Below are 26,867 nucleotides of genomic sequence, written 5' to 3' on the forward strand. Positions count from 1 at the left end.
CTTCTCGTTTTACTTACATTCTATATTAACCTCCCTCCCCCGTCAGGAGAGGAGGGAAATTTTACCCCCGTCTTTTTACAACACTCTACTCTTTGGTTGTTTTTGTTTGTTTTTCAAGCTCGCTGAAGAACGATCTGTTTGTATACTAATCATGCTGTATTACTACATTACTAGTGCAGTCCTAAGTACTATTCGTGCAATAGCCATACAGTGGCGCAAGAATTCTGTTAAGGCAAATATTGTGCCAGCAAGTGATTTCTACACATATCCGTTTCTTCGGCACATTGCACCTATGTGTACTTTATGATGCATTAGTGGCGAGGGTGAGGCCTTTTGCACACCTGAAACTACAGTAGGTATCTACAGTAGGAAACTACGGTAGGTAGCACACTGAGGGGTCTCTGTATGAAAGGGTAGAAAAGCGGTTAAGCACAGCACTCTCGTTTCCATAGCAAAAACAACCTGCCAAGGCGGAGATAAGAAGTATCAGCTTATTACCACATTTAAAAAAATTACCGGAAGTATGCACTGTACAAGTAAAAGAGTTCAAGCAATTCCTTTTGAGGGTGTAATGATCATCCTATATTTTGCTCTCTTTAAACTTTTGTCACACTCCTTCTCAGCCAGCGGGCAGCCGCTGCTGCAATATACTCTCTATCTAGGGGAGTACAAGTATTCTCCTAATGAGAAACTGAAAAACAGATTCGCAGTAGAGCGCGGAATCAACCGTGGTGTTCGCGGGAGAGGTGGGGCTGCTCGGATGTATCTAACTCGAAAGTCCCTAAATAGTTTGACATATCGATAATTCGATATATAAAGAATGACAATAGGTAAGCTTATCTGTAACATATATACAAGCAAGAATGCAGTGTGCCCAAGCTAGCGGCGTGTTTCCTGCGGTGACGGGCCGCTTGTAGCGTACCGATCTGCAGGCGTCGCTAGACCTATATGTATACCTTGCTTCATATCGATAGAACCGCGGACGGTGCTTTGGATCTAACCACACCTACCTTAAAAGGTCTAGTCCTGCTACCACAGCGCTATAAATAGAATAATATCTCACAAAAATAAAGGTACAGTTCGTTTCCGCAACAGCTTCGGGCAGCGAAGCACACCAGGTGAGGTCTGCCGCCCAGGTAGCACCGAAATATTATGATAATGTTAGTTTTTGTTGTGGCCATATGTTATTTAAATGTTCTTAATGTCCTTTCTTTAACATTTTTTTAATGTAACATATAAACATTACAATAACCTTGCCGAACATTACTGAACATATATGCAAACAACATAAACGTAACAATCTCGAAAATGGTGAAGCAGCCCTGCACAAGCATGCAGGCCTGCCAGTTGTGCTTGCACACAACTTACAACGCTTTGCAAGAACCAGCAATGAGGGCGACACTTCAGTTCCACTCTGCAGCACAACATACAACTCGTATTCACTCACCTCCAAACGGATACCATAAAGTCAAGCTTGTATACCCGTTATTGAGGGATGTCCCGCAAATGATAGTCGCGAATGAGTAATAACCAATGGTTTCTGAGAAAAAAAAAATGGGGCTGTGCATGCAGTCTATGGCGAGTACAATCTAAGAGATGTGTTTGGAAAGCAGGTGCTAGTTGAAAACCATCTTTACTAACGGTGGGAGCTCTGGAAATCATTGCTCGAAATATATTCATAACGTTGTTTTATAGCTGGCTAACATAATACGGTTTAGAAGACTATGTTTGCTTAGAGCGTTCAAATAACTTTTTCTATATAACTTGCAACGTTATAGTTAATTTTAACTTTAATGTAATATTACAACGGAACATGAAACATTAATGCAACTTGCATAACATTTTTATAACTATACTCTAATGCTCGGTGCTGCTTGGGGCGCGCGCTAGCCTTCGGTCAGATATAGGTTAGCGTCACCGCATGACAAGCGGTGTACCGAAGGCCGGCTTTCCTGCATGACAGCGGTGTGGCGTGAAAAATGAGCACGAACCAGGCTACCTTAAACGCACGCTCACCTCGTGACACGATTTAACAGCTCTAGCCCTGCCGGTGGTAGCCCAAGGCCACGCTGACAACCCGGCTCCTCATGTGAAATGCTATCGTAAACGCCATTTGCAGGGGCAAGGCGCGCCATTCTGTATATCGAATGTCACGCTGAACGCAGGTTCGATAAACGCGAATAGTGCTACTCTTCTGCACGGCATGTTCAAGGGGATGTTCGGGCTGTTCGATGCAAACAATAATTGCATATATCCGGGTTCGGCTCAGCATCAGCTTGACTGTTGTGGCTTGTTCCTGCATGCCTTTTGAGAAATAAAGTGATCAACATAGCTATAGTAATATACAGATCACTGCAGGGTTAGAAACTGAATGGCTTGACAAACTTAGTTATAAAAAATCTAGAACAAAGGGCACCAAAGAGAACACCAAACATCACTGGGAAGCATGGCGCATGCCTCAAGGCTGCTTTCTTAAATGGAAAGCACTGCCGTTCTGTGACATAATTAATCCCACAAAAACAGCAAATGCAGCTTCACTCACTCTCACGTCACGCATTGATTCACACCGAATGGCACTCCTATGTGAAGTATTTATAACATGGAGAGAGTCTCTCAAAATTACTTAGTGGGAAAAGTGATGCCACCGCCCATGCGAGTTTCTTAAAGAGTGTGGATTCAATCGAAGCAATACAACATTTCCCATGGCAAACCTCAAAGGTATAAGCTTTGTTAATTTCGATACGAGCCTATGCACTCCTTTATAGTGCTGTACCTTTTATAATTTTTATTAGGGCAGTGCGCTGGAGGACAGCTTACTCACTTTAAACTCCCATATAGGCGTATTCGTGTTTGGAGTGTAATACTGAACATTCACTCACGTTAAATTTGATAAATAAAAAAAATGCCATGAAAAGAATTTAATCTGCACAGAGTTGACTCCCTTGTTTTGCGAGACTGTTTAGTCAGTAAATAAAGAAAAGGTGCCAGCAGTAACGTGGCAGGAAAGGCTTGATTTTCCATTGAAATTTTCATTGGACACCGCACAACGACTAGAAGAAAAGCTGAAAGCATCTTTATTGGCCCGTGTACGACCGACCGTTCGCAATGCCCAACAAACACATGCCGGAATAGCCCGGAGCAGAACACAAGTGAAAAAAAAAATTAAAACACAAAATTCTAACATGGTACTTTAAATCTATACTTAAAGCTCTACAGCTAATACAAGGCACCAACAGAAGCTCATAATAATAAACGCATCTGTGTTGTTCATTGTGCTAATGCTTTATCACATAGACAGTTCTTGGAATGTTTCATGAATGCTTGTGCGACTGAGTTTTTAGGAATGTTTCTTGTTTCGTGGAACGGCGAACAAACAAGCAGCGTTTGAAAGCGCATGTGTTCGTTACAGGTAAGCGCGAATGTACTTCCATCCAGCTATGCTATACTTTGCAGGCACATTTTCCAGATGTTTCCGCCGGAAGTAGCATGTATAACCATGGAGATGAGTGCATAGTACTAAATCAGTGCATAGTCAAGGACTCAAGTGTTATTCAGTTACCAAAATGTCACTCCCGACTTGTGTACGGCGGTGTCAACGCAGGAATTATGCAGAAAAATTTTAGGGTACCACTCTTACACAAAACAAACTGAAATGTCGAAGCTGCTGGCAAAATACCTGCACTATTGAAATAGTACTGCCCTAGCAGCACTCTTAAGAACCAAACCAACTCAAAGTTCTTCTGGGACTAACTGCGTTTTGACGGCCATTAGTCCCGATAAGATCAACCGCTACGTATACTCCTTTGGAGCCTTGATGAAAAAAAGGGACATTGGCCTTAGTCTCCCGATGGAACTATATTAGTCGCGAGGACTGAGAACCACTTGAAACTTTGATGTTATCTGAAGTCATCCATTGTTAACACTTATTTGTTACTACAACCCATTTGTTTTCAATCAATTGCGGCCAAGCGTTTTTCTTTGGACAGAGTTAAAATAAACCAGTGAAATACGGACATTGCCTGCGATTTTCCTGCTTTTCATAGATTACCTGTGGCTAGCAAAATACAGCTGGCGGTTGATGTTCGCTGCGACGATAACTATACTGTTGTGTATTTGAACTTTTTTGCTCAGTTTGGTCTCTCTTATTCACTAAGCGCCGCCAAGCTTCAAGCCCCTGAGGATTTGGCTGGCCTGGCATTGTATGAACTTTTGTCAACCAATAAAGGAAATCAATTCCTCGACGAGAGCCATCGAACTTGTAGGCTGGTCTTCGAAATGACATGGGCACACAAAAGCACGGTCATCCTCACAACCCACGAAGGCCAGACAGAACACAAACCTCGAGTAAAGGTATGCCTTTCACCCCAAAAGTAAAAAAAAAGCAAGCAATGTGTGCTCGATGTGTGCAATCATGCAGCTTACATCCTCGCTGAGACCGAAGGCGGAGCTGTACAGTACGCTGAAGCAAGCCTTGACCTCTGCCGTCGGTTTAGTCACAAGAGCATGTGCAAGGCCATGGAAGAGAGGAAGACTGTGTTTTAGAGATCGGCTAGACTGCGCACAGTGGCCACGCTATAGCGTGCACCATCTAGTACAAGAAGATGCCGGAACCGCCCGCAAGTCTTACCAAGGACTACGGTCTTACTGATGGATTCAACGAGGAAGGCACACATAAAAGCACGAGGGAATTCGGCTAGAAAAGTCACCAAAATGCATCAGCACCTCGAGAATTTTCAAAGGCGGTTATAGCTCCAATGACCGAGAAAAGCAAGTTCGTGGTACCGCTAGGTATTGCACAGCCCTTTCAGCAAACACTATGGCTACTTAGCTGGCTCGGCAGTCAGCCGTACCGGCGAGTGATCAACTTTATAGCAACGTTGTGCGTACCAACTACAAACAAATACCCGCAGCGTGCATCCCTGTACCTCTACCGGCACAAGTCTGTAAGGTCTACAATGCACGTGCATCTGCAAAATTCACAGCCTGGACGAATCTTCCCCGTCGCTGTCCAAGCATTGGCCGTCAAGCCCGTCGCAGGACTCTTCACCGTCATCGTCGGAAGCGGCGTCCTCGACGGGCAATCCCACGGTGCCGACGACCGCCAGGTCCACGGCGCTGGTGTACCAGTAGTCGGCGCGGCGGGTGTCGTACACCAGCGTGCTCTTGTACACGGTGCGCGGCGGCAGCGGCGGGAAGCAGAAGACGGACTCTCCCTCGCGCACGGCCACGGTGCGCGGCAGCACGAGCACGTCCTCGCGGTACGCCGTGGGCTCCATGGTGGCCGTGTCCAGCACCAGCGTGACTCCGTACTCGGCCTCGACGAGCCGTGGCCGCAGCTCGACGCTGGTGCGGAACTGCGGAGGGTCCCGGCCGTCGGCCACCACGCGAGTCTTGACGCTGCGCTCCAGGGACGGCCCCCGCTCCATGGTGCGCACGTCGTCGCGGAAGTTGAGCGCCACCTGCATGCGCGCACGCGAAACGCGTTCATTAATTTGCATTAGAATTTTACCGTAATGACTGAGCTGTCGCCATACCACCGTCGTGCCGTTGACAGAAACAACGGCGTTGCCTATAAATGGGTACCCGCCGCGGTGGCACAGTGGTTAGGGCGCTCGGCTACTGATCCGGAGTTCCCGGGTTCGAACCCGACCGCGGCGGCTGTGTTTTTATGGAGGCAGAACGCCAAGGCGCCCGTGTGCTGTGCGATGTCAGTGCACTTTGAAGATCTCCACGTGGTCAAAATTATTCCGCAGCCCTCCACTACAGCACCTCTTTCTTCCCTTGTTCTTTCACTCCCTCCTTTATCCCTTCCCTTAAGGCGCGGTTCAGGTGTCCGCCGATATGTGGCACAGATACTGCGCCATTTCCTTTCCCCAAAAACCAATTATTATTATTAATATTAAATGGGCCCACCGGAACATCCCTGGTAGCACAGAGATATTACGATAATGCTAGTTTTTGTTATGGTCAAATGTTATTTGAATATTCTTAATGTCCTTTTTTCTATAAATTTTTTAATGTACCCTATAAACATTAGAATAACTTTACCGAATATTACTGAAACATATATGCAAACAACATACATGTAACAATCTCGAAAATGGTGAAGCAGCCCTGCACAGGCATACAGTCTCGCCAGTTATGCTGGCACACAAATTTGCAACGCTTCGAAAGAACCAGCACTGAGGGCGACACTTCAGTTCCACTATACAGCACAACATACAACTCGTATTCACTCACCTCCGAATGGATAGCATGGAGTTAAGCTTATATACCCATGACCAAGGGATGTCCCATGAATGATAGTGGCGAATCGGTAATCACCACAGGTTTCTGACAAAACAATCGGGCTGTGCTCGCACTCTATGGTAAGTACTATCTAAGGGATGCGGTCGCAAAGTATTGCTAGTTGAAAAACATCTTTACTGTAAAAACAGTGGGAAAGATTCTGGAAATCAGTGCTCCAAATATATTTGTAATGTTGTTCTACAGTTATGACTCTAACATTATAATAAATTTGGATGAGTATATTAAAGCAATGTTTCTTCAGAGCGTTAAAATAGCGTTTTCTATATAACACACAATGTTATATGTTTATTTTTAACGTTAATTGAACATTACAATGGAACATGTAACATTACTGCAACTTACATAACATTTTTACAACATTTTTATAACACTATTCTAATGTTCGGTGTTACCTGGGGTATACTGGTGTTCAACAACTTGATATAAGAAAGTAAAAGAAAATACTTTGTAAACTTCTAATGCGATAGAAGCCCCATGAGGCCAAAATGCGTTGTCGGTTATAAGATCCGCCCATTGGCTGGAGGAAAGTGACGTCACCATACCGGAGCACCCTTATTTGCTGGAGGGGAGTGACGTCATCAGACCGAAGCATATTCCTTTGACTGAAGTGAAGTGACGTCACCAGACCACAAATGAGGTCATTTCCGGTAAAGGCATCAACAGATGCTAATGCTACCGCACTGCCAACAAATAATAGAATTAGGTGTCCCTGTTAACTATTTCCTATTTAAAATTGTAAACAAAAGCTGGCCCTGGAACCTTTACCTTATTCACCATCCTTGTTGGCATGCGCATACACGTCACCACCGTCCAGGGGCGTAGCCAGGGGGGTGGCTTATGGGGCTTCAGCCCCCCTCGAAATTTTTTCGTACTGTTATGCACCGCCGAGCAAACAAACCACCGGCGCTGGAAATCATGCTGCATTTTGTCTACAATGTCTTTTTTATGCTTGAAGAGACATTTCGACGCGAACATTGCAACCTCGGGCTGGATTTCGTGGCCATTAACGCCCATGCACCTGGAGTCCCGTAATGCAAGGAGCCCCATTCGAGCACAAAGTTTCGAGGGCGTTTCGATGACGAGCAGGCTCGTCGCGGCATCTCGCGGCGGCCGCAGAATCTGCGGAGCGCATAGAGTTCAATTCCGAAATTTTATGAATATAAATTTCTCATAAACTTTGTCCTTTACATAGCAAAGCAGCAAAACCAATGCAAGTAAAAAGCTCTGTTCCCTCAGGTCATAAACGCGTAATTAGGAAAAGGTGTGACTATTCATTAACTTTAAAACCGCAGAAATTTTTGCCGTTTATTGCAACAGCTAGCATCATGATCAAAGCTATCATGCGAATATGAAAATTACGAGGACATCATTAACCAATCTGACGGACCTTGCTCATTGATAGCCCGGCCCACACGGCGTTTCCCGACAAACACTCTCGGATATTGGGTAGTTCAAGTTGTCGCATCATCAATGGCTTTCATTTGTCCTTTTCTTTCCTTTTTTTAGCTACCTGCTTTTACTTCTTTTTTGAACAAGACCAATACCCTTCTTTAATTTTCTTTGCACAATATGATTGCTGCCACTTTGCAGGCAGCGAAAATACAAATTTTCGTATTGATTTCTGCATTCCTCTATTATTCTATTCACATGGTGCTGTCGCGACCGCAGCACGGCCCAAATGCATATCACGATTTCTGCGATCATATTTTTATTCTTGCAGGAGAGTCTGTTTTTCTATGTGTATAAAGGTTACTATCTGTGATTGCACAACATGTTTATTTGGCTTGTTTGACATATTATATAGAGCAACTTTAACTTAGGTATGTAGATTTATTAGAGAATATGCATATATTTAAATATATTCTTGCAATGTTTTGTGTATACATGCAGTGAACTTTGTTTCCAGTGACGCTTTTTTGCCCTTTCTCTAGCTGTATCTTCGCATTTGCGATATTCCATTGTATCTTCGCATTTCTTATGTGTATTTTGTAGAACGCCTTCTTTTTATATGTGCTCTGTGTTGCGGCTACAACTTCGCTGCAGTTACTTACAGTACTCGACCGGTGACAGCTGCGCCCGCGCAATACGTTGAAACGAAGGACAGCGTCACTGAGGTTTTTTTTTTTCCTGGCCATTGCATATGTTCAGAATTGTAAACAAGGTTCTTGAATGACAAAGATTTGTTAAAATATTTGTCCTCAACTTGATCGTTCATATCAGGAACATGCACTACTTTGCTGGTTTCCAAATTATACAGTTCCAAAATTCATGAGACATTTCCTTTACTTACTAACTAGACAAAAAAGATGGAAGCATTGATATCAGTTATTCCTGCCACAGTTTCTGGGACATACGAATATATTGTTTTATGAAAAATACATATTTTACTTGTCCTGGCATTGCGTCTCGTTCAATAATTTGTTTGCCCCATCTAATACGCAATAGCATTGGTAGTGGCAATGCATTTATGTTTAATGCATTTGATCCATCTTCAAATTCTATAAAGAGGAGGTCGCGCTGCAACATGAGCCCCCCCCCCCCCCCCCCCCCCCCCCCCCCCTCGAACAAAATTTCTAGATACGCCACTGCCCCCATCCCGGATCACGAACCCCACCCACTTCATTCCGACTGATGATTTTTTTTCCTTTCCGCGAACAGTAAATGAACGAATTATTTCCTCTCCTCAAAACCAGTTTCGAATTTTCAACTGAATTCGTCAACACAGTGAATGCTATATGGCACGAAGTGATGTCGCTTCTTTTCTGTATTCTTTTTCATCCTTGTCTGTGGCCCCCGCACCTCCCCCTATCTGTTTGGACATCTGTAAAGAGCTGCGCAAGCGCCAATATCAAACAGATGACAGGAAAACGACGTCGTCTGTCCTTGCCACATCGTGCCGGAAGGCGAATTCCTCTTCTACAATACACTAACACATTGGGGGGGGGGGGGGGGGGGGGGGAATTAATGATGAGTGAGGCCGCCTCCAGAGCACGCAATACGGAGGGGGAAAGCAGAGCAGTCGCGAATAAATGCAGTTCGCAAACAAAGGGCACAAATCAGGGCAGCAGATGTTCAGTTTCGGTATTTCAACGGCAATTTCGTTCATTCAGTACCATAAGAAATCTTGCAAGGACCTCATTTCTCTTATTTCAGAACTAATTTCACAAAATAAAAACTGTATTGTATACAAAATCTTCCACAGCCGTACTTATCGTGGGGAAGTCCACGACTAGTGCATCAACCAATATGAACGACTACTTGATTTAGCGAGCGATTGAATGACTGTTATTCGTAGCGAAACAAAAGCTGTTAACTGCGCTGCAACAGTCTGCCTCGAAACTGTCACGCGTGATCAACACTTAGCGGTCGAGGCAGTAACGGAGAATACAGAGCACAGATAAAAGAGCAGGAAGTAACAGTCATAAACAATGAAGTTTTCAGAGTGTGTTATTGTACACGTCAGTATAAATGAAAAGATAGCAATCCGAATCTCTTTATCAGTCCCCTTTGGCTTCTGTAAATTTCTTTCCTAGAAAAGCGCGGAACTTCGCCTCTGTGCACTTCAGATTCAAGAACAGGGACAACCTGATGCATGCGAAAGCCCAGGGCCCTTTCCCAGAATGGAGGACAATTCTAGGCAGCAAGGATGTCTAAAGGAGTATGACTACCCCGTTTTCAATCTCTTCCAGAGAATATTGACCTCTCGTCATCGCTCCTCTGAGAGAACTTGCGCGAACGCAGACTAGAAAGTAACGTATGCTCCTTTAAGCGGGCTTCACAGCACACATTATTGCGACGTGGTGAAACAGTCTCTCCCGGAACAAACAGAGGTCGAGAAACATTGATTGGGATGGACAGTTTCCTCCGTACATAGCACATCAACCCTTCTCCCCCAACGTGACGGACTTGTCTATCCTCGGACCAGCTGGCGGTCCAGTTGGCTTTGGTGACCCTGGCCCAAGGCATCCTCGACGCTTAATACTGCGTTGAAATAAAGTTTTCTCTTTATCTCTCTCCCATTATGCGCATTTGTTTTGTTTTTTTGCGAAAGCACTTCTAGCCGAACTCCCCGGATTTCCGCGATGTGTGTCTGTGTGAAGCCTCTGAGTAGCCAGTGTAGCTGGCTCAATGGGTCAGTGGGCACCTCATTCCCACTGCGAGTAGGCGGTGACGTCCACCTAAATATGAGGAAGTTATGCGCTTATCCTTTTCTCAAAACCAGCGGGAAGTTAAGACTCAGTTGATTTTGAAGAAAGGAAAGGCGCATAACTGGCTCCCTCGGTCAGTGGACACCTGAATCGCCCTTTGATCAAAGCGCGATTCAGGTGTCCACTTAAGTGGCGGTGGTGTCCATGGACCTGCAAAAAACAGTGCTCTCGCAAAATATTTCGTGCTTAGCAATGCTAAACCGCCAGCCATTTTTTTCCTGCTACACTCTAAACAGAAAGGAGTAAAAGGGTGTGCGCTAGAAGGCAGCTTACTCCCTTTCTACTCCCATATAGGTGTATTCGTGTTTAGAGTGTATAGTTTCGCGACATTTTCTTTTCATATCGCTGTGTTTGTACAGTCGCACTCAGTGTTACCTACAATGCGCCGACGGAGAAGCTTACGAACCACGGTTTACGCTTTGCTGCAAATTATTAATGAACCCTCATGTTCCACAAAAAATAAAAAACATGCGCGGACAATATAGGTAGCCCTACTGGTTCGGCCGGCAGTAAAATGAATAGCTTTCAGCAGCACGCTCAGGTTCCAGCTGTTTACTGAAAAAAGCTCCGCCTACATATTAGGCGCTGCAGGTAATAATATCCGCGACGGTACGTTCCCGGGTCATGCCTCACGTCATTAACCGTACAAATCTGACGTCCTCGGTGTGCATAGCGGGCTGCTGGGAGCGAATGACGAGCTGGGAAAACTACTGAGAAAACATATACCGAAGGCAGCTGGAGGCGAGCTTCGATACAGAATGACAAAGGAACTCAAATTACAGACTTAAAAATATCGGCTCACATCAATCACTGAAACAGGAGTTTGCTGAGAGCTGAAACTAAGGAAAAAGCTAAAATATAAAATTATGGAATCAGGCCCGCTCATAAGTATAGCTAACGCACTACTCGACGGGACAAACCATATATTAGAAACTGTTTGTTATGAGATTATATGTTTGAAATGAAAATGTCTTACCACACACTGATATCATAAGACCCGCCGCGGTGGCTCAGTGGTTATGGCGCTCGGCTGCTGACCCGAAAGACGCCGGTTCGATCCCGGCCGTGGCGGCTGAATTTCGATGGAGGCGAAATTCTAGATGCCCGTGTACTGTGCGATGTCAGTGCACGTTAAGGAACCCCAGGTGGTCGAAATTTTCCGAGCCCTCACTACGACGTTCCTCATAGCCTGAATCGCTTTGGGACGTTAAGCCCCCATAACCCATAACTGATATAATAAGGTATTTGCAGCCGAGATGTTTTTAGTATGCGTTTCCTTATGCTTCATAGTATCTAATATGCTGCTGACTGCTACCATTTGTTTTTGGATCCTTGATATCTTCCTGCCGCGGCCTCATGCGAGGCTGCAGTATTTATAAATTAATTCGGCACAGAAAGTAGCGTGAAATCAGACAAGGCGATCGATGTTCTGTTGTAAAACTTGTGTATCGGTTGATCTCACCACATACTGGTATACACAGCCTGGTAACTGTTGCAAAAGGCATCTTTTTTTTAATACTGCTTGTTATCTTTCATTGGAGCTTACGCGATCCTCAGAGTTCTCACGCAAATAAACTTTTAGTTGGAAAATGGCGCTGCCTTTGCATCGACAAGTGGAACTGAAAAAAGCAGCCACCATTATAACACGACGGCACGCATCAGTGAGTGTGCATGCACGAATGCTTAAAAATGCGTTTAAGTGTACGCCTTGAGAGATGATGTGCATGCCAGACCGCTCGACAGATACCTCACTGATTTTAAAAAGAATATCTGCATAGACTAAAAGAAAGCACCCCATATTTCAGCACATAAGTAAATGAGTAATGAAACAGTTTTGAATGCATACGCCAAAATGCTAGGGGTGTGCGAATATTCGAGATTTTTCGAATACCGAATCGAATGTCCTTTTATTCGATTCGCTGAACCAATGCAGATAGTTCATGTACAAAATAATTCGAAACGAACTGAATCCGTTTTCAACTTTTCGAATATTTTTCGAATAACTGGCACGAAGTTTTCGACAACTCTTTCAAAAACGGGGCCAACCCGACGCCGCACAGCATGCTACATATCGCGCGATCGGTCTGCGCAGGACAGAGGGCTCTCCGCCGCCGCATGGTCCACTTAATTGTGTGGCGGCATTCATAATGCTCATGCATATGGCCTTCAAGATTGGCCAACTCGACAGGATTCAACCAGGTTTAGCGAACCGTGCCTTCGTACACGCCCGATGTCGGAGTCTGTGGCTCGAACTCTTGCGCCTCTCATAAACTGAGATTGGGTGCTAGTACACTCTAAACAAAAATGAGTGCAAAGGCCTTTAGCGTACTCTGCGCTAGAAGGACAGCTTACTCTCTTTTTTACTCCCATATAGGCGTATTCGTCTTTGCAGTGTATGTTGTTATGCGTATGATATGACGGTCATAGAGTTAATGCACTGACTTCGCGTTCAGCGCTCCCTAGTGGAGATCAGTGTTGCGTATTTCGACATCTATAGGTTTAATTCGATGACTTGCAGCGCCGCCGCTAGAGCTCTGCTGTTGCGCACGAATAATCGTTAATTTGCACGAATATTCGCACAAACAGAGAATAATCCCAAAAATGTTCGATTCGTATTCGATTTGGTTCTGTCACCATTAGATTCGTATTCGATTCGGTTCCGAAAAAGTACTATTCGCTCATCCCACTACAGAATACCAATCGTATTCTACAACAAATGATTTCCGCATTCATTTCCGTTATCCTCGTTCTACCTCCACTGCGCTCACCGCCTTCACAAAAATTCCAATAGACAATTAATACATCTATTTTACTTCGTCCCGGTGCAATCTAACCACGTGACCCCGCCTCCCCCCCTCCTCTTCTGGCGTACCTGTCTGGAGTCGTTCGTATAGTTTTCTGCATCGAAGGATCAATTAATAATAATAATAATAATAATAATAATAATTGGTTTTGGGGGAAAGGAAATGGCGCAGTATCTCACATATCGGCGGCGGACACCTGAACCGCGCCGTAAGAGAAAGGATACAGCAGAGAATAAGAGAAGAAAGAGGTGTCGTAGAGGAGGGCTCCGGAATTATTTCGACCACCTGGGGATCTTAAGGTGCACTGACATCGCACAGCACACGGGCGCCTATGCGTTTTGCCTCCATAAAAACACCGCCGCCCTGTTCCGCCAAAGCACCGGCCCGCCGGCCGCCTAATCTGCTGCCTGAATAAAGTTTTATATACAACAGTCTACGGTCTGCCTAGAGAATGTTTATAAACTGCCTAAAGAAATATTTGTGAGCGCGATCATTGTCCGTCGTCGGCATACACAAGAAATAAAGTCTCAGCCACTGGTAAAAAAAAATCCTTAAAACATTTTATGCCATTTATTTTGAACGATTCGCAGGTCTTGCGAATAACGTTCATATAAGCACACACACTGACTCCAAGCACACCCGGTCACAAACTGCAGCAACTAAGGTCGACTGAAATAGTAATTTTAGCTTTTTAATTATTTCGTTAACGGCATACGACGATATATTACCAAACTGAGGCTATCTTTCCTTTTTGAGCTTGTTTCCTGGAATTTAAGAAGTCACTACATATCGCAGCGGCCGGCTTCACTTTCTCTATATCAAGATATATGCGCCCAACTAAAGATCTGGAAGTATATGATAATTAGTTGAACGATCAAAAGCGTAATAATAAAAGCAGGTAATATTATACACGACCGCACAACCTAGCTTCGCAGATCCCATCTGCATGGACGTTCCGAGACTATTAAAAGTAATTGTGCATAGCTTTATTGCGAAGGCACAGCACGCCAATGAGGTATAGAACTCATGCCTCACGGGCGTCATTCGTTAATTGCAGTTGCGTTCTTTTTCCTCGGGCAACGTGAACGATTTAGCGACGCAGGTTTTTCGCGTTGTCTAGAAAAGCAGTCACATCGCACAGAGAACGCGCATTCATGTCGGCGGCACCACAGAAATAATGCGTTTGAATTTAGCGCCATGCACAGTAAGCCTCTGCCTACGACGCACACTACCGGCGCCGGTGAAAAATAACGCCCAAATGCTTTTGTGTGCACGTTTGCGTTACGCTGATCAATACAGTTAACTTTCTAAGCATTGAAACTTGTTAGCGGAGGTCATGACAAAATGCGAAATCCCCAATAGAAAAGATTTCGAAATGGGCGCGGCTACCCGATCATCGACGTGCCCACCTGTTGATTCCAGTTTTCATTAAGCAGAAAATCATTCGACTGATAGAGTGGTTTAAGAAACAGAGCGAAAATGAACCTTACCACACTCATGTGCGTAGACATTTCTTCGCACATCCTTTTATGAGCGCTGAGAATCCGGTCAAGCGGCAAGAGACGAAGCTAGATTACCAAAGACATGCAAGAACGGAAACAGCAGACGGAAATACGTCACGTGATGGTTATTTAATGCCAACGCCGTCGGCGCTAGTCGGCGCCACGATGTAGAACCGTAGAACCAGTAGAACGTGGACCATGTAACGCTCGCCGCGCGCTGATCTGACGCCGAGTCACCGCGCAATAAAAAAAATAAAATGAAGAAAGCTCAGCTGTAATTAAGTTCATTCAGTACAGCCACTTCAGCCAGCCGTGCTAAAAACGAGTTTGTTTTCGCAAGATACCGAAACCAAAAGCTAGAATTAGTGCCAGAGACGGCAGAATTTCCATACATCTCATGAAAAGCATTCTAAAAATTCACCCTTGAAAGATAATGCAAAAAAAAAACGTCCAGCGTGTGTCCGTGGGAATTATCAGTAACTGACAGCAAGTAGAAGTTGAAGAGATTAGCGGAGAAGAAAAACAATCTACGTCATACGCGAGCAGTGACGCGTGCACTGCTAAACCCAGCGCAGACAAAACAAGCTCGCGCGTGAGTTCAGAATGTTTATTGTGGACATCAATGCGAAAAGAAACGCGTTCATTTTTCTATGCAATGTGTTTTCTTTTTTCTCCACAGTACGAAATACTGCCATAGCGCTGCAAGCCATCTCTACAACTAGCGCGAGTGATGTCTAGTTGACTTGCAGCGCCGACGCGTTTTTCTCAGGCTGCGTGACGAGTATTTTCCGAACTACGCCGCTATTTACCGTGCTATAGTGCAGGTGAGTGGGTAGTTCGCGAGCGCATGCAGTTAGTTTCATCTCACTGTGCGTGCGATGAGCTGCTGGGTTTCAGCGTCTCTGGCGTCTCTTCACAATCACAAACATACGGCCACAATGGCGGTGAACTGGTGCCGCTTGCGCGTCGGCGGGTCGTTCCATCGGCGGAAGCGGCCGACCGGGCGGCAAGCAGGTCTGCACGCTCAGGGATCATGCCGCTAGTAGCATGGCCAGCTCACCGAGCGGCGGCGGTGGCGACGATCGGCCCCACTGGTCGGACTTCTGCGAGAAGCACGCCCGTGTGGCAGCCGCCGAGTTCGCCCACAACTACCAGCTTTTCGTGGCTGATCACCAGGACCTGGCCCGTGCGGTGGACTTTCCCGAGTTCGGGCGCCGCTTTGCTGATGTGTTCCAGGAGCACTTCGAGGCCGAGGTGCGACGGCGCATTGACGAGGTCGGCGGCAGCGGCGGCGGCTTGAGGCCGCTGAGTGCTGCCAGCAACGGCGGCGGCTCGCAGGAGCCGCTCGGCGCCGCAGCGCCGAGGTCCACGGCCAAGACGCCGAGCAGCGCGGCGTCTTCGCAGGACAACTTGCGCTCGCTCACCGTCAACCACGAGGACTACAGCGACCTCTCCGAAGGGGAAGCTTCGCCCAAGGCGCACCATCGGCTCTTCTTTCGCCGGCTGTCGTTCAAGGGCCTCAAGCGTGGCAAGGGCCTCTTCCACAAACAACACTCGGACGAGCTCGAGTTATCGTCTCATGCGCCGCCCCACCATCACGGGGAACGACGCAGCAAGGGGGACAAACATCATCACCACGACAAGGCCAAGTTGACCAAGATCGTCGTCGAGCACGTCAAAGAAGGGCTCGTCAACTATGTCAGTGGTGAAAACATCGACGGCAGACAGAAGTGGGAGAAGTGCCGGCTTGTGCTCGTGAAAACCATCGGCGGATACCTGCTCGAGTTCTACGCGCCACCTAAGGTAAGCGGTCCCTGGTTGCAAAACCATCGTTGCTTGAGTTTCACGTTTTCCAAGTGCGAAGTGCGGTTAACCTGCCTGTAGAAGAGGCAGGGGGAAAAAAAAAAGAAGGAAATCGACGCTGAAATCGCACCGGACGTGCCGTGATCGAAATGTATCGATGCTTGTCGCCTGAGTCGAACGGAAAGCCCCGACGCAAACGTGTGTCCCGTTGATTGTTTACGTTGTCTTGCGCTGCCTGTGGACGCACGGATTGAATATTCCAAGTTCCGAAGGCGTGCGTCAGAGTCGCATTCTCGGTTTTATCGCAACCGAGCTGCCTGCTTTTGGGGCAGTGGCCGAGCCGGCTGTTGACTGACCTCCCGCTGCGGTCGCTCCACATTTGTCGCCGCTTCGCTGGCCCTGGCAGATAAACAATAACAGCCGGCTGTGTAGGTGTATCCAGGGTCGACGCTGTCAGGTCCGGCAGTGCGACCTGGCGAAACCAGAGTAGTGGAAATTATTGCGTGCCCATGGTCACCTCGCGCTACGCATAGAGACGTTGAAACGTTTAATTATGAGGAATCGCCTTGAATAAAAATGAGTTTGCAGTTTCCAAAGGAATAAGGAGGGAGGAAGACCAGAAGAGAAAGGGAAGCAAATGTTTAAAAATGGTGCATATTGTTACAACATTAATGTCGAACTACCTTGAGTGGATGACTCAGTGGTGTGAGTCACACCAGCCGCACTAAAGGGGCTTATGCAAATTAATGAAAGTTGTGCTACACCCACTCTACTTTTTAGTTTATTCGATGTTAGCCAAGCATGTTGTATTCGGCACATGGTAGCCTTGCTGCTTTTGTGCCACGACACCAACACAGTACAAACGCCAGACATTAGATTCTAAGGTGATTTTTTTTGTGCATTTATCGTTTGGGTAATTGGCGAGATAATATTACACTAACTTATTAGCAGTGGGGCATCAAAGTCAGCCCATGATTCAGTATCTGCTTTTCTTTTGCAGTCTCTAAGGCCGCGAAGTGGCGTGTTTTGCTTCCTGATTCATGATGCCAGGGAGACTACTGCTCTGGAGATGCCTGACCATGAGAACACGTTTGTGCTCAAGGTATGTACCGAGTTGATTACCCTTGTTTTTTGTTTGATGCCGGATAACTTGCTGCCGGAATGTCAAGAGTATTGGTGCCTTCTGTTTGCGCTGAAAGAAGGGAAATCTTTACATGTCCTTTTAGTGCTGGTAGCAATGTTTTGAAGATGACGGTCTCAGTGGCCACAAGTAACTAGGACTACTCTGCACATTCTACCTTGCAGGCCGAGCATCACATTGAGTATGTTGTGGAAGCGCACGACGCAGAGAGCATCAAGTCATGGCTGTCTACAATCCGCTACTGCATGCGGCATTTAGGTGATGCATCTGAGGATAATGTGTAAGTCTTCCTGCTCACTTTTCAGTCAGTTTCAAAAAGATGCGACTCTGTAGCTGTGCAATGTAGGCTAAGTGATTTAGTTTTGTGGGGAGTAACTTGTGACCATCTAACTTGCACTGCTGAGGTTGTAACCTCTGTTTGCCCAACTATTTCTTAATGCTGTACCATATTTGCAGAAGACCCAGGCCAACTACCTCACCGTCTGAGTCCTTGGCAAGGCTCCGAGAACAACATTCGAACCCCAAAAGTAGGCAGAGTTGTTCATGTTTTGCTTTTGCAAATCACTGGTAGTCACTGTTTATTTTGTTTATCCTGACGTTTGTTTTGCATTGATTCTCAGCTTTGCTAACTGTTCTACCATGGGTTATCTCAATAATGACAATTGTAATCAAAATTCTATACTAAATTAGTGAATAAGTTGGTAATCATTAGAGAACCAATTTACGTTATAGGCTGAAATGTATGCTGTGGCATTCATATTTACTCTGAATGTGTGTACCACGTCGACCTTGTTAACTGGAAAGATGGATAAGTGATGGTTTGTATTCTACCTAGTTTTGGGATTATTAGTTTACCACTTCCTTCTTATCCTAGTTCTAGTTTTGGGATTATTAATTTATTAGTTTCTTCTTTTTATCTTTTGATTCAGTTGCCATGGTTGTTCACATATTGCTAGCAGCTCTGTACAAAGTGCGCACTGATGCTTCTTGTGTGCTAGCATACGTATTTTGATGTGAGGCATTGCTGACAGTGAGCTATGAACTACAGCTGTGAGGAAAAATTTTTCGCATTCTGGGAAGTACTAAAAGAAGAAAAAAATAAATGTCATGTACAACAGGTATCTGAACTCATGTCTCCTCTGCTGTGGTGGATGGTTTAAATGAAATTCATGGAATCCTCACTGGGCCAGTATAACATACAATATTTTGTGCTTACCCAAGCATGTTAGTAATATCGCATAACCACTGTCATGATTTAGAACAAAAAATAAGCTGTGCTGTTGCTTAAAAATGTATGATGTCTACTTTCGACAAATACAAAACAGTCCAAGCTACCTGAGTCTTCCTAAAGGTTAGGAGGTTCTTCCAAGGTAATTATAAAAAATGGATTGATGATCAATGCCGTGATTTGAAGAAATGAGCCTATTACCGCTATAGCAGTAAAAATGCAGTCTTGAGGAACATGCCACACAGACAAAACTCTGTTGTGATTCATGCCGTCCTTATTACAGTAGTTATGATTTTTCAATAGATGATCAGGTAACTTCACTTACTCTTCATCCAGGACTGGCAGTACTCCAAGGTATTGTGAATAACAAATAGTTTGACTCAAGGAACAGCAGTCACTCAAGCCACTTCCCTACGCTTTACCTGCACCTTCTTCTTGAAATGGGAAACCCATACCCCAAGAAAACTGTACTTCACAGCTCGTCACATTACTTTATTTTGAGAGCAGTTCAGTCTGTCTGCCATTCCTTTCTGTAATGGCTTCTGTTCTTGGAATTCAGTGCATTAGGAAAAATCAGCTAAGTTGTAAATTGAAGTGATTGGTAAAAAAAAAAGAGTGATGGTCGATTTACAATTAGGTGCACTAGAAATTCGGTTCCCACTTTGGTTTAGGTGTTCAGATCCAGTGTTCAAGGATGGCAGTTGTTCGGATAGCGATAATGAGTTTATGTTCATTTTGGTCATCCTCTCCTTTACACTCACAGATCACTAGGAGTGCTCATACCACTCCTGGCACATTGGTGCAGCAGTTAAGCAATGCGCCACTGCCTTTTTATGGCAGGTGCTACCATCAGTGGGACTTGGGTTGCTTGTGTTGGGTTGCGATCCAGGTTGCGCCTCCTGAGCAGCCTCTCGCGATTAATTTCCCAAATGTCTATGTATATGTATATATATAAACAGGCCGGAAAGTCACTTGTAGCCACGCAACAGCACTCCTGCTGAGGCTTGCGCTTAAGCTCTGATGCAATGGTCTGCCATCGTGTTCTCGCCACGTTGGACATTTGGGAAAGCAGACTTGTAGATATATATATGTTACGAAAGTAGGTTGCGTTGGCTCCGCAGGATAAAGGTTTAAGAGAAGTGGGCACTTTGTGCGTGTGCGTGCGTGCGTGCACGCGTGTGTGTGTGTTCCATTCGAAACAGGCTGGTCCTCCAGCTGAAACGTCGTGAATTAAATCCTGTTATGTTTCTTCAATTTTTGGTGATTTTATATTAAATTGACCAAATCAGCTGCCAGAAATCACTTTTGGTGTGTATATATATGTGTGCTCACCTGACCACCATCTGGTGGTCAGGTGAGCAGCCTGCCACAAAACCGGCTTCAGACAGACAAACACAACGGCTAAATGTGGGGAATGCCCACTATAAGTGCTAGCACACTAAATGTTTTCACGCCTGCAGCTTGTGGTTTTGCTTGCAGAGGCACCTACCGAGGCAACAGCTGTCGTTGCCACGAGCGACCTTCCGGCAGTCCGGCCAGTTGGAAGTGGGGGCGACGGTGGGGCTGCAGCACAGCCACCAGCGGTTTCCCCCATCGCTTCCGTCGCCGCAGGGACAGGCAGCAGCGGTACAGAGCCAGCGGCCGCATCTTCGCCTCCTGCCGTGGATGGCGGAGCATCATCAGGAGGCGAGGGTGGTGGCGGTGGTGACCTGTACCAGTCATTGCGCGAGTACCCCTGGTTCCACGGGACGTTGTCAAGGAGTGATGCAGCACAGTTGGTGCTGCGTGAGGGACCCCTGGGCCACGGTGTTTTTCTCGTGCGCCAAAGTGAGACCCGTAAAGGGGAGTGTGTGCTCACCTTCAATTTCCAGGGAAGGGCTAAGGTGAGTGCACACATATTATTTATTATTTTTTTTACAAGTGCTTTGGGATGCAGCTCATTTTGGAACATCCTGTCAAGTTGTTGCATAACTATTGGAGTCAGGTGCCTGTTCAGCGGAAAGCTTATGGAATGTGATATTAGCGATAAAACCTAATTGCATTAAATGCAATTTGCAAAATTGTTTACGAAAGGAAAGATCAGCTTTGAGAAATGGCTGTGTAGAGAACGCAAAACCTTTAAAAAGATATGTGAATACCCTTTGAAATGTATTCGTACAGTTGTTCTAAACCATGAACGTGTCAAAGACCCTTTGAGCACGAATAAGCTTGAGTGAAGATTTCAGTAACTATCAAGGGGCAGTATCATGGCAGCAAAAGGACAATGTGTAACCAATCGAGGGGTGGGAGTTGGGTAGGTATGAGAAAATGAAAGGTGAAATAATTATCTTACCCACGTTGTGCACTTCGACAACATCATTTGCACTGTGGCCATTTTAAAATATAGAGGGATCACAGCCATGTCTACTACTTGACATACATATTGACTGCCCTGGAATACATTGCATTTTTTGCAGCGTATATGGCAGACACATACACTGCAAAAAGCAGCTGTGTACACTTCTGCAGCCAAAGTGGTTCACTTATTTCTTCTTTGATTTCATTAATGAGGTGATGCAACTGTAGAGCCATAATCACATCTCTTGAACTGAGTTTTGATATAAACTACAAGGCGTTTCAAGTTGGGATTGAGAAGGAACTGCTGGCAATGAGAGCTTGAAGCCTGGTAGCGGCCCGATTGGGCTTCCCTAGGCAACCTCTGTCGAACCCACTCCCTTTGCTGTTTCTTTTTGCCCCGCGTTGCAAAAATTCATTGGAGGCAGGGTTACTGAAACATGTTGTGGCAGAAGTTGTGGGAGTGTGGTAGGAGGGTCTCTAAAACATACCACGTATATTTACGGACAGTGTAGTTTTCTTCAGATATTTTGTGCCTGGGCTTCAGAATTAGCCTGTGACACTCCCTGTTAGGATTTCTTGCTCCATTGGTAAAAGTTTGACATAGTAGGATTTCTTGCTGCATTGCTAAAAGTTTGCCATAGTTGAAGGCAGCAGTACTTGCACCTATACAGGATCAGGCGCGTACACATGGGAGACAGAACATTAGTTACTGTATCTTTCCGCAGCACCTGCGCATGACGCTCAACCCGGAGGAGCAGTGTCGGGTGCAGCACCTGTGGTTCGAGACCATCTTCGACATGCTGGAGTATTTCCGGATGCACCCCATTCCGCTCGAATCTGGCGGCTCATCGGACGTGACGCTGACGGACTTCGTGCTTGCCCCCGGTGCAGGTGGGGGTGCCGAGGGAGAACTGCTCACTTACAGTGGCTCCGTACGCCTCCACTCGTCCTCACTGGACAACTTGCAAGCCGCCCACTTGCCACACGGCCGCGCCGTCGAAAACACCTACTCTTTTGTGTGAGAGCACTGAGCCCGTGCAACCGCACTGTGTCACGTTTTTCTTTCTTCTTTTTCCCTTTCTACTCCTTTGAAGCCACGATGACCTGGTGTTGAGGGCACTTTTGTTGGGAACTGGAGGATTTGCCCCCAACATTGTCGAAAAATACGCATCAGGGGAAATTAACTGGAAATCAATAGCTTCTCACTGTGCGTGGGTGTCCTCCCCTGTGTGCTGCTCGTTGGTCTTTGCTTGCAAAATGGGAAAGTTTATGAATCACAGCCAGCCAAGCTTTTCTGACGGCGCATTGGGACGTTGTTTACATAGATGCGCTTGTGACTTCCACTGTTCGTGCTGTGGATTGTTATAGAAGCTCCCGCTGCTGCTTGCTGGTAGCACCGCAAGCATTTGCTTAGGTGGTGCATGCAAATTTGGTGCTTTTAGTTGATGGGGACTCGAATTTGTGATTGTGTATTGACAGCTGCTTGGCCGGACACTGTGTCCTGTGACTGAAGCAAATACTCCTCCTCCTCTTTTGCGTCAAAGACGCGAATGCTGTTGCACTTGCCAAAGAAGTCTGCGCAAGTCAGTGTCCTGTTTCCATTGCTCGGTGCATGTTTATATCATGAAAGATTGCTGCAGCCCTCAGTATAAAAGAGGGACATGTTTCCAAGGTCTGTTATTTGTTTTCTTCGTGATAATGGTGTGCAGGGCCTCATGGCCAACAGAACAGATAATTTATTGCAGCACTGTTTTTACCAAGAGTTTGTTTTAGCTTCCACAGGTTGTGACACCAGAAAAAGGTACATGAAACTGTCATAAGGCATATGTATTCACAGAAGAGTGATGCCTTTGCTGCGAATTACAAGAATGCCACAAATCTTATGAGCCCGCAGCATACAACAGATCAACGAATGCGTCGATGCTAGGGAAGTGCACATGACTTGCGGCAGTTTGGCATACCCTTTCCGACACCACAGCCTGTGGAAACCGAAACCAAACCGAAATAAATTTAAAACACTGTGGGACTTACCTTTACCAGCTCTCTGGCTGGTTCCTAAAGGTGTGTTTGTACTTCAGCATAGCATATGCACACCCAAAAAGGGACCCTTTAGACACCAGTGGCAATTAACCACTTACATTTTCGGCGGCTTTGGGTGCACTGCACCTGCGCCGATTCAGAGCATGTCTCTTTTCTGCACTGGATGCCAGCCGCACCAAACCGGCCCGGCAAGAATGCATTGTGCACCTGCTCTCATCGCCTCATGAATTACCCAGCAGGCGGCATGCGAGATGTTCTGTGTATGCGCTTTGGTAGCCACATGGGACTGCACCCTGTTGAAGCAACTGGAGTGTAAAGGTCCGAGAATTTCACCTGGCGCAACATCATCAATCCGAAATCAGACCTCAACAGCCGCTTGCCCCGCATGCCGAGAACATTGGACTGCAAATTCACCTTCAGACCCCACACACCGTTATCGGGAGAAAACAGAGCTCTAGAACTTGGTATCCCTACTTCTTTAAGTTTCAGTGGGCTGGCAGTGTGGAAAAAGGTGGCGTCATGTCATCACACTGTACACTTGAATTCCAGAAGCAGCAGGCATGCAACTTGATGCTTAATGGCTGATCATTGATGAATAATGCCTTAGCAGTGGCCACACACACTCCTGTGCAGACTCTTGGCGGCAGTCTTCGGCAAGATGGCAGCATTTGAATACGAACAAAGTTTTTGAAGCCAGCAGTGTGTTGCAGAAGCACTTGTTCAACGAGGCAATGAGTGTGCTCATCCAGAGCTGCACAAATGCTTGTGCAAGTTCCCCATGTGTGGGTAGGCTCCGATATAACTGTGAGCCAGAGCTTACCAAGGCATGTCCATGTGCTTACTGTTTTGATAGGGGCATTGTTGTACATTGAGTGGTTTAGTCTACAGTGTGCCCTTCCAGACTTTTTGGAAGTGTGTTGTTTCAAGACGTGTGCTGGCTGCTGATGTTTTTCCTGTGAATACAAATGAATAGAGTAAGGCGTTGAGATGTGTGCTGTTGAAGAGAGATCTTCTGTCCTCCAGTGTACATGGTTTCAAAGAACCAAAGCATAGGTTACGCATTTCCAAAAGGTAGAAATGCACTCCCTGTAACAGATGCTTCCAATTAGATTAACACTTCAAGGCTGACCTGACCATTCGGTCACAACTGAGCTGTGATTAAAAGCCTGTGCTGAAGATGTTTCCCGCACAAGTAGTCATGTTCATGCAGTGAAAAAAAATGTGCTTGTGCGGTCTTTTACTAGGAAGAGATGCATTCTTTGCTCAGCCAGTTGCAAAACTGTTCTGCAGAGCTTGTGACATGCTTGGACTGTTTGGAGTGTGTCACTGCAGGCTTGTCTGCTTTGTGATTGTCTTTCCTAGCCTGTGTAGCTGATAGTGGCGGTTGGTGCACTAAGACTGTGCACTGTTGCTGTGCAAGAGTTGTAAAATCTTGGAAACTACTGGACAGTGAAAACTACCATCAGGTTTTAGTAGAATTTGTCGTTTGTACTTATCATGCTTATTGTGAACTTAAAAATCCACCTTTTGGTAGCGAAGTTATTTCGCGAAACACCATTATCGGGGCTACGCATCATGAGAAGTGAAAGTGTGTTCAAGCCTAGTGAACATAGTTTGTTGTATTCACTTTAAAGCAAGTGCATCCTGCAGGTAGTTTCACTAATGCTTGCCGTGTGACGTTGCACTAATGAAACTAAAGGCAAGTGTCACTTATTGAAAATGACGCCAAATTTGTCCGTGTGACAGCAGTATAAGATCTTGGTCACTGTGCAGGCAACACTGGCGGCCCCCACATCAGCTACACATGCTTGAGTTAGGATGGAATGCTGGTGGCACAATGTTTTGCGAGTCACAAGTTGAAAAAAAAAATATTAAAGAGAATAAAGGCGGAACCCAAAGATGAATGCTTGGCTGTGCAGGACGGGAGGGTAACTGGAGGACACTTCTCGCTTGCTCAACATGTACATGTTGTTTAATAAGTGTTTTTAACAGTCTACCAAGCATGATGCGCCTGAGTGTTCCTGAATGCTAGTTCTTTCAGTCGCATTAAAATTGCCAAAACTCACCACATCTCCCGACTTTTCACGTGTGTCATGTAGTGTGGGACAACCTATAAACTTGGAGCAGGCTGAACATTTACGAGGGCTGCTAACAAAGCTTTGCATCCTGGACATTAATATGTTTAGTGACGGCATCAAGAAATGCTCGATTTAGAATGTACTGCTTTCCCACAAACACATCACTTTTTGATATAGGCTCTAGCAGTGACATGCACTCCCACAGTTTTCTGTATGCCGTCATAGAAGAATGAGTGAGGCTTCATCCTCCTTACAGCCTGGATCTCGCACTGCCAGACTCCTGGCTGTTTTCCCAAGACGAAGGAACGATCTTGAAGGTATGCGCTTCATGTGTAAGTCACCCATGCGTTGCGCATTTGGTGTTGTCAACGGCCACGCTTATTTTACGACAGCAAGTACTTGCTGAACACCCCTTGCTGTTACAGTAAAGCTGTTAGTGGCCCACTTGTGGCACGAGTGGTATTGTTGGCCTAACGCATCAAGCAACTGTCTCGCAGTCATGTGGCCGGGACGTCACCGGCAGCTAGGAGCCATCCCTGTGCGCCGTGCGCAGGTGTTCGTGGGGTCCCTCCATTTCATTGCAAATAGCAAGAGCACAAGCGGCTGCCTTGGTCAGACGCATTAATGAGGAAGCATAATTGTAGAGGCATTTCTGGAAGAACGGAGCAAGATGGTGGTTCTGCACCTTATTTCGTGTTGCTGCTAGTAGCGGGCATGGGAATGAAAACAAACCAAGGGAGACTGATTGTACGCCAGCCTGGCTCCTTGTTCGCAGCCATCATCCTGCTACTGCATGAATGTTGCAATTTTGTTTTTACAGCGCAAGCTTCTCTTGCTTGCATGGATTTTCACGCATAGCTAATATGCCTTTGGTCGGTGCCATAAGGTGGGCATCATCTTAATGGCGGTCACATTTTACAGGCACTCATTTTTTTTCTTAACACCGTTCATCAATCTCATTTTGTAATTTATGTCGAGTAATATACTTCACCAGTCAATAAAAAAGCATTACGGGACACTCAAGAGTTAATATGAAGGTCTGCAACAATCGGGGGAAAATCGCACTTTCCACCTATCCTTAAGCTGAGAGACCACACTTCCATGCCGACAGCCTTCATAAGTCAACTCTAGCAGGTTGAATTTGTGCATTTGCATAAAAGCTCCTAATGGAAGTGTTGTTTTGATGTTCCATTACATTTGCAAGTGCACAGCACAGCTGGCATGACACAAGTGTGTTTTAAGGGTGGACTCTTCTAATTCCACAGTCAGTGTTGAACTGGAGCATAAGGTACAGTCAGTACAGTTGAAACTGCTTTCCACAGGCCAGCAAGTAAGCTTCTAACCCATAGCCATGTTCAGCAGCAAAGCACATGTAGTTTCATTTTACTGCGTTCTTTAGAACATGTCAACGAAGCAA

General features: G+C 45.8%; 2 protein-coding genes across 2 annotated transcripts; one reads left to right on the plus strand and one right to left on the minus strand.

The window, feature by feature from the left end:
• Positions 1 to 3,051: 3,051 nt before the first annotated feature.
• Positions 3,052 to 14,961, minus strand: LOC144121098 (uncharacterized). Its single transcript, XM_077654046.1, has 2 exons — positions 14,812 to 14,961; positions 3,052 to 5,459 (listed from the first exon to the last, which is right to left on the minus strand). The coding sequence occupies exons 1-2, from the start codon at positions 14,842 to 14,844 to the stop codon at positions 4,977 to 4,979; spliced, it is 516 nt and encodes a 171-aa protein (XP_077510172.1). The 5' UTR covers positions 14,845 to 14,961; the 3' UTR covers positions 3,052 to 4,976.
• A 424-nt stretch (positions 14,962 to 15,385) lies between these two features.
• On the plus strand, positions 15,386 to 25,450 carry Lnk (SH2B adapter-like protein Lnk). Its single transcript, XM_077654045.1, has 6 exons — positions 15,386 to 16,626; positions 17,627 to 17,728; positions 17,932 to 18,047; positions 18,224 to 18,294; positions 20,475 to 20,878; positions 22,058 to 25,450. Exons 1-6 carry the CDS (start codon positions 15,871 to 15,873, stop codon positions 22,352 to 22,354), a joined length of 1,746 nt encoding a protein of 581 aa, XP_077510171.1. The 5' UTR covers positions 15,386 to 15,870; the 3' UTR covers positions 22,355 to 25,450.
• The last annotated feature ends 1,417 nt before the right edge of the window (positions 25,451 to 26,867 follow it).

This window comes from Amblyomma americanum, chromosome 2 (genome assembly GCF_052857255.1).
Source record: "Amblyomma americanum isolate KBUSLIRL-KWMA chromosome 2, ASM5285725v1, whole genome shotgun sequence".
NCBI lineage: Eukaryota > Metazoa > Arthropoda > Arachnida > Ixodida > Ixodidae > Amblyomma > Amblyomma americanum.

Coding starts and splice junctions, on each gene's coding strand:
- LOC144121098 (XM_077654046.1), bottom strand. CDS start 14,844: ATGTGCGAAGAAATGTCTACGCACATGAGTGTG. Junction 5,460..14,811: donor TGTCTACGCACATGAGTGTG/GTAAGGTTCATT, acceptor GCGCGCATGCAG/GTGGCGCTCAACTTCCGCGA.
- Lnk (XM_077654045.1), top strand. CDS start 15,871: ATGGCCAGCTCACCGAGCGGCGGCGGTGGCGACGATCGGCCCCACTGG. Junction 17,729..17,931: donor AGAACACGTTTGTGCTCAAG/GTATGTACCGAG, acceptor TCTACCTTGCAG/GCCGAGCATCACATTGAGTA. Junction 18,295..20,474: donor ACAACATTCGAACCCCAAAA/GTAGGCAGAGTT, acceptor TTTTGCTTGCAG/AGGCACCTACCGAGGCAACA.